General features: G+C 38.6%; 1 protein-coding gene and 1 long non-coding RNA gene across 4 annotated transcripts in view; one reads left to right on the forward strand and one right to left on the reverse strand.

Annotated features, from left to right (window-relative positions):
• The first annotated feature begins 1,153 nt into the window (after nt 1-1,153).
• LOC123504276 lies at nt 1,154-7,856 on the forward strand. 2 transcript variants are annotated; one of them, XR_006674784.1, is made up of 4 exons: nt 1,154-1,406; nt 2,959-3,063; nt 4,402-4,521; nt 6,742-7,856. It is a non-coding gene; the product is annotated as an uncharacterized LOC123504276 (long non-coding RNA). The 2 variants fall into 2 exon arrangements; XR_006674783.1 differs by lacking the exons at nt 1,154-1,406; nt 2,959-3,063; nt 4,402-4,521 and adding an exon at nt 6,283-6,607.
• The window catches only part of LOC123504273 (eyes absent homolog 2-like), an 89,277-nt gene continuing 84,081 nt past the window's right edge, over nt 7,717-12,912 (reverse strand). For both annotated transcript variants that reach the window (XM_045254683.1, XM_045254684.1), the window contains exon 16: nt 7,717-10,649. In XM_045254683.1, the coding sequence (XP_045110618.1) occupies nt 10,569-10,649 (81 nt within the window). In that variant the 3' untranslated portion in view covers nt 7,717-10,568. The remainder of the gene's footprint in view (nt 10,650-12,912) is intronic.

Here is a 12,912-nt window from a genome sequence, read left to right on the forward strand (position 1 = left end):
ACACACTGACGGGCGGCGCGGGGCAGGGGAGGGCCGGGGCACCTTGTCAAGTTGTCACTCCTTTAATTAGGCTTGACAATATATATATATATATATATATATATATATATATATATATATATATATATATATATATATATATATATATATATATATATATATAAATCAAACCACACCAGCAAAATAACTAACAAAAACGAAATTATAAATTAAGAGCTGCGGAAATCAATAATTACATATACAAAACAAATAATGGCATCCTTGGAAAACAAACAAATAATAATAATATTTGAAAGCTGAGCGGCGTTTTGTCGCGTGCTTGGCGCCAACGCAGACTTCAAAATTATATTAATTATTAATTGTTAATTTGGATCAAAATACTCGTTCACAAGCAATACTGTAGTGACGGAGTCATGTCACCAGCGCAATAAACTTTATAAAACAACAAATCTTTATAGTACATTACATAAATGTTGCCTATAGTAGGCTATATAATTCATTTTATTTCATTTCTTCTTTATCTATCTTACTATTTTCAATAATTTTACAGCCAAGCAAAGTCATTCATTATTTTCTCCAGTGTTGGGAATCTTCCTTTACCACCTGAGACACGCCCATCACGCCCACACCCACCCACACCCATCACATAAGCCCACCAACACACCAACACATCCACACCCACCCACGAGGTAGTGGCAAGGTTGTGATGGGCGTGTGTGAAGGTGTGGGCGTATTGGTGAGGTGGTGGGCGTTTTAGTGAGTGGTGGTGGGCGTAGGGGAGATGCTCTTAATTCCTCTTCAGCACCATGACGCGTTTTCATATTCATTTTGCTTACTAATTGGTGATTTTATACAGCTTCAGAAACTTTTGTGGGAGATTAATTTAGTGAAAACTGTGGCCATTAATCTTCTGACCTCCATAGATCCTTGCTAATGTCAATAAAATGGTGTAATAGTTCACAAATCTCAAGGTAACAAGTGTCCCAGTACTGAAAGTGTTAACAAAGCTCTGCGCTATAACACTAATATGAAAGGGATTTTAATTCTTTCCATTTACGTATTTGTCTGTTATTTCGTTTATTTTTTGATATATGCAGAATTATGACAACAATCTTTGTTTCATTATATTAGCGTACGTTTCTCCTATAGTATGACGTGTAAATTTCCACGTAAATGTGGAATAATTTCCACATTTGAAACGATGCTGTTGGTGGCAACACTCCTAATCCACGTTGTTGTGTAGATAACCCGGCAACCCTGATCTGTGTGCGCAGTTGAGCCATGGCCACCAGTCACATTAGTTGTAAAGATTGCGAATTTGATTACTGAGAAATCATCGCCCCTGCGATGCAAGTCAGTGTACAATCGAGAAGAGGACCAGCCAGGACCTTCATCCTTTCGTTAAGGTATTGTGAGGAGGGGTATTGGTAGAGGTAGGGCATATTGTGTGAAGCTATAAGAGAACCGGTGTGGGGGGAGGGAAGCTGCCCAAAAGCAAGGATACGTTAGGTTAGGTTTATGTTAGGGTTACGTTAGTGTTGTAGGGAGGGTCCAGGCTAGGTTAGGTTACGTTAGGTTAGGTTTATGTTAGTGTTGTAGTGGTGGGGGTCCGGAGGGCACAGCCTCCCCGGTTAGGTTAGGTTACGTTAGGTTAGGTTTTTGTCCTTAGATTTTTTTGGATCGCCATATCTCACCTCTTTTGGCTCCCCCCCCCCAAAACCCCTGATTCCCCACGTGCCCCCAAGCTTGTTGGAGGGAAGGGGGGTAATAGAAAAGAATATGTAAGGAGTTGCTGTTCTATAGATTTACCAAATTGTTTTATAATACGTGAGCGCCTATGGCGGTGATGAGACTAAATGATAGAGGTGAATAGACCCCTTAAGATCCCAGGTATCACTTCCCCTGTCACATTTTCCTACTTTATAAGGTATTACAGGTAATAAACCCAGTATCCATTAATACACAATATGCCAGATAAACCGTTATACCACTAGTGACTCCTTGTCATTCAGTAGTTACATTGGCAGAGACATTTTTGCTGTGCATTCCCTCAAATTATTGCACTGTCAAAGAGGCCATGATGTTGTGTGTTCGTTCGCCCAAAGTTTTCAGAGCACCACCATTAGAAAATATACCCAAATCTTCCGCAATATTGCTATAACCTTATGTCATTATCAAGTAACAGTGCAAATATACTATCATATTTATACTTTACAATTAATGTGCTTAGATAATGCGTAACCTACGAGATTCTCACGTAACTGAAAATCAAAGTCGGAGTCACAAGCTTTGAAATGAGTAGCGCGAACAAGTGTGAACCGTGATCCAGCCAGAGTGCGTAGTCCCAGATGTCTCGAGAGTGCAAGACTCTGTTTTTATTTAATTCAAACTGCAAGGAGAATTCTTATGAATTTCAATATCAGTAAACAGTTACTAAATGTATTTCCTTTACATGATAATACTTATCATATCTTCATGCTCCTCATAATAGTATTTTTTATTGATTTATAACTTATAAAGTTGGCAACTCGTCTCACAGCCAATCAGCGTAAGTGTTCACTATCACGTGACTCTGAGAGCTAACACAAGCGAACATATCTTGAAAAGCGTTTGCCTTTGGGGCGAACGCTTTTAAGACCGTTCGCCTTTTGTAAGTGCTACTGAAAACGCCTATATCTTCTGCTACTGGTTAACACGACAGTAGTTGTTTAGTGTTGTTGGTGAGGGTAACAACGATGGTGGTGGTGGGCTCTACTGATCCATACACACCCACACACACAGCTACACTTAAATGATACTCTTATATACCGAAAACACCCGTAAACACACTCAAAACATCCCCACACACATCCGGAACATGCTTGCACACACACACACACACACACACACACACACACACACACACACACACACACACACACACACAAGTGAGGTGAAGTGTTGCTATATTACTGACAGTTTTCAAGCAGCGCCAAGCACCAAGTATCAAGCACCAAGCGGCAAGACAAACAGTGCAAACCTTCACCACAACGCTTCACACTGCTTTATCTTCATCAATTAAAGGTATTTATAAGGCCATTCACTTATTTTTAGGTTTCCTTTACATATGTGAGTGAAAACAGTACGCAAATATCAAAAGGTGATAGGTATATCATAAGAGCAAGGCGTCAGTGCTATCAGCTGATATTTACTTCCTTCACTTACCGTAAACCAAACATGTGTCAAAATGCAGTCATAAGTCTACCATTTCATATACCGTGGTCAAAAATTCCCTATATATATGGCTTAATTTTGGTTTGGTGAGATGATAACAACTTATGGAGGTCCGCCACCGCTGTTGCCGGTTTTGCCTCCGGGCCGCCTCCCTCCCTGGAGCCCAAGCCAACACCCACCCCTGTGGGATCAAATACTTTTTTTTCAAATATTTCCTGACGGTAATATTACGCTTCCATGGTATGTTTTTATGGTTTTTATAGATGTTTCGTTGTGTTTAAAGTGTATTTCGCGCCTGTGTTGGGTAAATTTGTAGCGTTTAGTGGTGTTTTATGGCGTATGTTAAAGGCTTTCTAGCGGTCAAAATATTCCATTTCATATTTTGAGTTTTTTTTTTATTTCAAGCTATAAGTGGGCCTTTGTATCAAAGAATCGCCTGTGCTCTTTTAAGTGTGAAATCAATCTATTGAGTGAAATATGTGTACTTTGAAAACTTTTTTGGTGCTGTTGAAAAGAATTCTTATTTTTTCTTTATTTTATTTGCTCACGTTTCTGCTTCTCGGTTCTAACTCGCTGTAGAATGCCTTAAAAGATAGCTCAGATTCCGTGAAATGTAATAAAATATTCGCCAAGTGAAAATGGCTTGACTTTCCAGGGTGCTTTAGGAAAGTTATTGTGAAAATGTTTTATACTTTTAACATAATTAATTTAGACATTATTGAAAAAAACTAGTTAAGCTGGAAATATTTTGATATCTTGAAAATTAGTTTAGATATTTATCACGTCATAAAATATCATGCATTCGGCCGTGGCTTTGTTTTTTCTAATTTTTTTAAATCAAATCATTTACGTAATTTAACCGAGTCATCCCCGTTCTCGTTCTCTCAGATGACCACAGCCCAGGTGGTGACTCATCATAGCCCCGGGCTGGCGTCTCTTTCCCAAACCCGCAGTTCGTCAATATTTTGCCTAAACTCTAGTGATTTCTACGTGTTTTCGTGTGTTTTTAGGTTCAGGTGTGTAGATATTAGTAGCAGCAGGAGAGAAAAAAAAAGAAGTAAAGGAGGATAAGGAGGAAGGAAGGAGAAAGGGAAGAGGAAGTGGAGTAGCAGCCAAGCCACAATACTTAAGTCACCCTCCATTTCCTCAATATTTTGTTGATTATATAGTGTTTTGATGCGTTTCTAGGCTCAGATGTGTAGATATGGAAGCAATAGAAGAAAGAAGGAGAAACTACAAACGAAGAGGACGAAGAAGAAATGAGAAATAGAGGCGGAATAGGAGAAGGAACCAAACTGTAATATTTAGGTAAGTGTCCCTTTTAATTCTATCGTTCTTTATAAAAGCATACTGCTGGGCATATTTAGGGTGTTTCAAGTATTTTCTGTAGTGTTGCAGGTTGTTATGAGTATGTTTTGGGTGCGTTTCGTATGTTTTCAGTTTGTGTTAGATCTTTATATTTTACGTAACTTAAGTGTGGTTTGGAGGTGTGTGTGAGCATTAGGATGTTTTGACTGTTTTGAGAGCATTTTGGTTGGTGTTCTGAGTGTTTTGGATTAGTTTTGAGTTTTTTTTTTTTTTGTGTGTAGGTGTGTGTTAGGGTTTTTTGGGTCTGTATGGGGAAGTTTGGGTATACATTGGGTGTTACTAGTGAGTTTTGAGTGTTTGGTTATATTTTGAGGTATTGCATGGTGTTTTGAGTGTGTTTATGTATAATACTGAGTGTTTTACGTAGTTGGGTGTGTGTGGCGTGATTTTGGTGTATACTATATACTTTCTAATGAGTTTGCGGAGGTTAGGGTCATTCTATGCTGTTGCCCGTCGTTTTGAGTGTGCTATGGGTTACTTATGAGCTTTTTAAGTCTTGTGGGTGTGTGGAAGCAGTACTCTGGGTGTTTGGGTGTGTGGAAACAGTGTTCTGGGTGTGTAGAAGCAGTGTTCAGGGTGTTTGGGTGTGTGGAAGCAGTGTTCTGGGTGTGTTTGGGTGTGTGGAAGCAGTGTTCTGGGTGTTGGAAGCAGTGTTTGTGTGTGTGGGAACAGTGTTCTAGGTGTTTGGGTGTGTGGGAACAGTGTTCTGGGTGTTTGGGTGTGTGGAAGCAGTGTTCTGGGTGTGTTTGGTTGTGTGGGAACAGTGTTCTGGGTGTGTTTGGGTGTGTGGGAACAGTGTTCTGGGTGTTTGGGCATGTGGGAACAGTGTTCTAGGTGTATGGGTGTGTGGAAGCAGTGTTCTGGGTGTTTGGGCATGTGGGAACAGTGTTCTAGGTGTGTTTGGGTGTGTGGAAGCAGTGTTCTGGGTGTGTGGGAACAGTGTTCTGGGTGTGTTTGGGTGTGTGGAAGCAGTGTGGTGGGTGTGTTTGGGTGTGTGGAAGCAGTGTTCTGGGTGTTTGGGTGTGCAGAAGCAGTGTTCTAGGTGTTTGGGTGTGTGGGAGCAGCGTTCTAGGTGTTTGGGTGTGTGGGAACAGTGTTCTGGGTGTTCGGGTGTGTGGAATTAGTGTTCTAGGTGTTTGGGTGTGTGGAAGCAGTTTTCTAGGTGTTTGGGTGTGTGGGAACAGTGTTCTGGGTGTGTTTGGATGTGTGGAATCAGTGTTCTGGGTGTTTGGGTGTGTGAAAGCAGTGTTCTGGGTGTTTGGGTGTGTGGGAGTAGTGTTCTGAGTGTGTGGAAACAGTGTTTTAGGTGTTTGGGTGTATGGAACAGTGTTCTAGGTGTTTGGGTGTGTGGAAGCAGTGTTCTGGGTGTTTGGGTGTGTGGAAGCAGTGTTCTGGGTGTTGGGTGTGTGGAAGCAGTGTTCTGGGTGTTGGGTGTGTGGAAGCAGTGTTCTGGGTGTTGGGTGTGTGGAAGCAGTGTTCTGGGTGTTGGGTGTGTGGAAGCAGTGTTCTGGGTGTTTGGGTGTGTGGAAGCAGTGCTATGGGTGTTTGGGTGTGTGGGAGCAGTGTTCTGGGTGTTTGGGTGTGTGGAAGCAGTGCTATGGGTGTTTGGGTGTGTGGGAGCAGTGTTCTGGGTGTTTGGGTGTGTGAAAGCAGTGTTCTGGGTGTTTGGGTGTGTGGGAGTAGTGTTCTGAGTGTGTGGAAGCAGTGTTCTGGGTGTTGGGTGTGTGGAAGCAGTGTTCTGGGTGTTGGGTGTGTGGAAGCAGTGTTCTGGGTGTTTGGGTGTGTGGAAGCAGTGCAATGGGTGTTTGGGTGTGTGGGAGCACTCTACAGATGTTTGTCAGGATCCTGAAGATGCATCAACATATTATTATCAATACAAGCTTCCCCAACCCAATGTACCACAAGACAACAGGCACTGAGGAGGATGGGAGCAGCTGCACCATTGAACAGGATGGCATTATATTCATCTCACAGGAGTATGACTAGGTACAGCGAAGTCCAGAATAAAGTGTTGATTGACCACGATGTGAGTATTGTGGTTTGCACATTACACTTTTATCTCCACACGTCTTATTTTAAAAGGTTTTGAACACTTTCTTGTTATTTTTTCAGGACATTACTATTAACGCCATTTCAATATTATTCTACATTTTGTTCCAGAATTCAGTACTAATAATACCAAAGAAGTGAGGGAAATGTTTGGAGTGAGCGTGCAAGACATACAACAGACACCAGACTGCTACTGCCGATGTAGCCAAAGGAACAAGAGGAAAAGGAGGAAGAAGAGGGTGATTCTTGGAGATGTACCAATGAAGACCTGAAGGTTGGCCATAAATCTTCATCACTGGTGTAGTGTATTTCATAGACCATTTGTAGATTGGATGGATAAATTTGTAGATTTTGTGAACAGAGTTGTAGATGTGTAGTGGGTAAGGTTTTTTGCAATGCCTTATTTAAACCAGCAAAAACCAGCAAGTTATGCATAGCATTGTAATATGAATGTATATATACTTATGTATATAGTGTTTAAAAGAGGAAAGTGTAGACCAAGAGAGGAAAGTAACCTCTTGGGACATGAGTTCTCTGCTCATCACTTATCATTCCTGTCACCCATCATGATCGTTTATGCCTTAAGGACCAAATGACCAACGTGTTCTCTCCATGCTGGAAGTCACCATGGAGGAACACGTAGTGAAGATAATGTTCCTTGTTAGGAGATGCCATCTTCTTAGTGACGGACTGTAGTGAGTATGCTGGTTAGTCAGACATCAACCATGTGTCGCAGTGGATGACAGGATGTGTCTTGCTGCCAGGCCATGACAATAGATTAGTACCAAGCAGTAGTTGTTAAGGGTAGTAGTAGTGGAGTGCTTCTCACTCTATTGCAAGGTGTGATGTAGACTTGGCTCTGTCTAATGGAAACAAGTAGTGATCACAAGAACCTGTTCCTTTTTGTTTGTCTCAAAGAACAGTGAGAACATAAAATGTCAATTTTTTTCAAGCCTTGATATCAGAAGATATGAGAATAAGTATTAATATTAGTTAAGTTGGTAAATTTCATGATGATCAATATTCAAGAATAAATTCAACAGGTAATTTCTAATTACTACACTATATGGATAAATGAGGAAGGACTCATAAAAGTAATTTATTACTCACATGTTTGTAATCATACATTAAGAATTACAAATACTGAAGATGTCCAGATAGAAGGCAGAGTAACAGTCTGCTGATGATTCTGACTACACACAATCATAATATACTTGAAGTTGTGCTTTATTTTCTTATTTGTGTCAACCTATAGTGCTAGAATAATTTTTGTGACTCTGACAAGCTTAGCACAATCATTCTGTCTACTGTTTTGAGAAAATATTGCCATTATAATTCACTACTTTTAAGAAATGTTTCAATATATCTAAACTAAAAGCCCTATAAGTCTGCTGAGATGCCTGGGTGCTCCATCACTGACTCTGAGGTTCATCTACCACTGCAACCTCAGGATAGTGTGGCTATGATTTCTTATTACAGCAACCACAAACACCAAAGTGGTTTCTGACTGCATGGGTGATGAAGTGAGGGAAGAAACATGAAAGCACAAATCTAATTTGAACAAAAGGTATCTTCATTATGTGCACTATTTTTTGTATTCACATTTGTGATTGTATCTTTCACATTGATATTATGCTACAAAATGTATGCAAATTGGATGCAAAATTAGAGTAAATGATTCAGTAAGTTAATATAAAGAAATATTGAAGTTTCATGGTGATGGTGGAAGATGATTGATGTTAATAATGATGATGATATTAATAGAAGTAATAATAATGATAATCATAATCATAATAATAATAATAATAATAATAATAATGATAATAACAATAATAGTGATTGCAAAAAATGTAGACATTCACATCAGGATCTTTTGGTTTGATTTTAAGAATTCTTAAATCAGTTACTTCAACTTGAATACATCTGATGGAGGAATATAATGGAGTAATAGCAAATAATCCAGAGAAATATCCTATATATATATAATGAAGGTGTGATGGAAAGTTGTACACCTCAAATGCAATGTCAGCACAGTGTGTAATCTTATTCTTCGATGACAGGTATAAAAAGAAGAGGAAAGAACAAATCAACAGCATTATCACAATATTTTAAGTGAAATCTGGAACATATGAAAGGTCTTCAGAGGTTTCCCTCTACATTCTGGTGTACACCTAATCACCAGAGCTGAAAATATCTCTATAATTACGATGTGAAGGCTATACGTGACCTTTAATACATGCCAGACATATCTATTCTATACTCACTACAAATAATAAGGTACAAAGCAAATTAAGACAATCATCTAATGCTTTACATTTTGTACAACAATACTATCAGGAATAATTCATCTGGTTATGTAAATGGAACGTTGCTTACTTATGCCATTTAACTGGACCATTTCAAAAGCAAGGAATATTTACCTAACAGGCATTCTATGTTTACCCCTTTTGGCAGATACACACCCATTATGGACTGATAAACTTATTCTGAATGAGTACAAGAGGCATATATATACAAAACAATGTTCAACAAGAGTACTACAACAAATAAAATACTTTACAGTCACTACTATATCAAAAGTGTGTGTGTGTGTGTGTGTGTGTGTGTGAGAGAGAGAGAGAGAGAGAGAGAGAGAGAGAGAGAGAGAGAGAGAGAGAGAGAGAGAGAGAGAGAGAGAGAGAGAGAGAGGGGTATGGGAGGATACTACAGCCAGCTGAAAAAAAGCCATTACTAAAAACCTAAATATTATTTTGCCAAATACTACGGGCTGATTTTAGCAAAAGTATTTTGTCTGATGTGTGAGATTAAACATAGTGAAGTCATCTTCCAGTCCTTGATAAATCCTGTTTCCACAAAATCTTGACAGAGTAAGTGAGGCTTCATTTCATTGTTCAGCTGTACCCCAATGTTCTGTACATTATTATTACATGCTAGTACACTGTTGCACTCTGTACTTCCCAAACACAGACCCCATATGACTATATATATATACTGAAGATGCCTTCTAGGAATGTTTGAAACAAATGTTGCTGTATACATACGACAGTGCTTTTTCATTTTGATGATACTTTCTTGTGTACTTATTTGTGTATACAATGGATGCTAGTAACAAATCAATCCTTTCCTTCACATACTGGCAGCCTTAACACAATCACATCTATCACTTGGCACTTTCACTCATGTTCTCCTTATATTGATATGCTTCACATTTCCCCTCGTAGCTCAGCAGCACTAGTCATGAGGAACTTCATAACAGTTTTCAGAACCATTTAGTTTTCAACACTGAGTTGGCTAGTTATCTTGATCAATGTCATCTGGAATCAATGTGCAGCAGTGTTGCCTTCAGAGCAGCCACAAGTCATAAATGAAGCACTACAGCCATGTTATGTAATTTCACACATTCATCCTAGTTTTCTTCATTTAATGCACTATAACTGCTGCCTTCTTTTCCAGTCTATCAAATCACAGGTGAAAAAAAAAAAACATTTTCTTTGGTAGTCAAAGATTCAAATCAGATATTAAAATTCTAGTTCAAAGTTTTGATCTTAAGCTTCAAAATACATGTATCCTTTCAAAAATGAAGTATCACTGTAGAATACATTTCTGTAACACACTCTCAACTACATGATTTTGGGTGTATTTCTAATGCTTAAGTAATCATGCAATATAGACCTTAACACTGTCAGAAGTCTCTACCCATATTCGAGTAGATACTAGTACGTATGAAACAAATGTATCTTCACCTTATTGTCCATGAAATTCATGAAGTACAATATTTTTCTCAATAATGTACTTATGGCTTTCCTGTAATTAATGAATAAAAGAAATTATGCTTATTTCTGGACATATTGCATTAATAAAGACAGTCATCAAGCAATGCCACAAGGCAAAAGCAATGACATACAAACACTAGTGACCAAAGTATTCTTGTAGTGTGTTCAAAGACCACAGATGCTCAAGGCCTTGTACAGGTTCACGAAGTCATGATGGGTCTGTATTCTCCAAAATGGAAAATCAAGCTGTGGAGATGAAAAAAAGATACATGAGAACTACTAATACATTAATTAACTGTCTTTTGTTTCATAAATATGTACACTAAAAATATGATATATTGTCCTCACACACAAACACACACACACACACACACACACACACACACACACACACACACACACACACACACACACACACACACACACACACACACACACACACACACACACACACACACACACACACACACACACACACACACAAACTTTTTATAAAGTTCCTCACAGCAGACTACTTTGGAATTTAGAGAACATAGGAGGACTGAGAGGAATTATTTTAGATTGGATATGGGATTACTTGAAGGACAGAGAGATGAGAAATGTGATCAGAGAGTAAAGTAACAAATGGATCAGTATTAGCTCCCCTTATGTTCCAAGTACAGTGGCCCCACTACATACGAGATTAATTTGTTCCCGAATTGAGCTCATATTTAGAATTTTTCATATCTCAAATGAATTTTCCCCATAAGAAATAACTGAAAACCAATTAATCTGTTCCTGGCCGCCCAAAATCATCCAAGTTAATCCTAAATAAGTGTAAAACACATTTTCTGATTACTAAAAACACATTCAAATAGTAATTGAACATAAAAATACAGTAATAAAATAAATAAGATAATATTAACAAAATAAAATGCGAGTTTATTATGAGCAATTATGTACCATGGAGGAAGTCGGTAGCGTCTAACAGAGGTGTATGCGTGGTGATGGAGGAGTGAGGGAGTGCGAGAGACTGTTGACGATATGTAAGCACTTAAGCTTTATAGCTTTTATGGCATCTTTCTGTTTCAATATCGTACAGATCGTCAATGATAACCGATTGTACTGCTTTATGAGGTCACTCACACGAACACCATGCTCATGTTTGTCTATTATCTCCTGCTTCATTTCGATTGACATCCTCTTTTTTTTTTCTTTTTTTTCTCAGAGGACACTTTTCCATTTCCTTTCTTAGAACTCATGGTTAAGGTCACAAAAAGGAGATAAATGTGATAAAAACAACACAACACAAGAGTGTGGGATCGGGTCTGTATGGTCGGAAACACACATGCTGGCTGATGCTGGGCGGTCTTGACCACACAGCCACCTAGCGAGAGCATCTGGAAATTCTCGTAACTTGTATTTTCTCTTACATGTTGGTCAAGATTTTTGCTCGAAAGACATCTCATGTCTCGAGTTTCTCGTAAATAGAGTAGCTCATATGTAGAGGGGCCACTGTATGCGTAAATGACATACAGAAAGGGACGACAAGTTATATTAATTTGTTTGCTGATGATGCAAAATTGCTCAGAGTAATCAAGACCAGAGAGGACTGTTTGCTACTGCAGGAAGATATAAACAAAATCTGATGGGAGAGGAACAAATAATGATGACTAAAGAGGAAAAAGGTCTGGAAGTGGTTATACAAGAAAATCTGAACCCTGAAAAACACATAAGTAAGATATTTGGATCATCATATAAAATGTTGACTATTACTAGAGTGGCATTTCAGTACTTGGACAAAGATATTATGAAAAAAATTATTACAAACATGGTATGTCCAAAGATAGAATATGCAGCAGTGGTGTGGTTGCCAAACTTGAAAAAGGATATAACAAGATTAGAACAAATCTAGAAGATAACTACAAAGATGGTGCCTGAACTAAAAGACCTAACATATGAAGAAAGGCTGAAGGAAATGGGACTGCCAACCTTACAAGATAGAAGAGAACAAAGAGACTTAATAACAATGTACAGAATAGTAAATGGCATCGAAAAGGTAGACAAGGAAGACCTGGTGCTGGTGACAGAAGAAGCTGGAAGGATAAGAGGACATGCAAAGAAGATTAGGAAGAAGCAATGTGTGACGGATATTGGAAAATACAGTTTTCCACATAGAACGGTGGAAAAGTGGAATGCATTGAGTGATGAAGTTGTTACAGCACCTAATGTGCATATCTTTAAAGAAAAATTAGAGAAGTGGAGATATGGAGACAGGACACTCTGAGCCTGGCTTGAAACCTGTACAATACAATTAGGTAAATACACACACACACACACACACACACACACACACACACACACACACAAAAAAAAATACATAAAATCTGTTTTGAAAGTATGAAACCTATACATTTCTTTCTTCAAAATATAGCAATGTCCTAAAGACAAAAATGGTAGCAACTGAAGTGCATCTTTGGTGTGCATAAGGGTTTTCTTACCAATTCACTGAGTACCTCAGTTACAGTAC

Source organism: Portunus trituberculatus, chromosome 15, assembly GCF_017591435.1.
Source record: "Portunus trituberculatus isolate SZX2019 chromosome 15, ASM1759143v1, whole genome shotgun sequence".
Lineage (NCBI taxonomy): Eukaryota > Metazoa > Arthropoda > Malacostraca > Decapoda > Portunidae > Portunus > Portunus trituberculatus.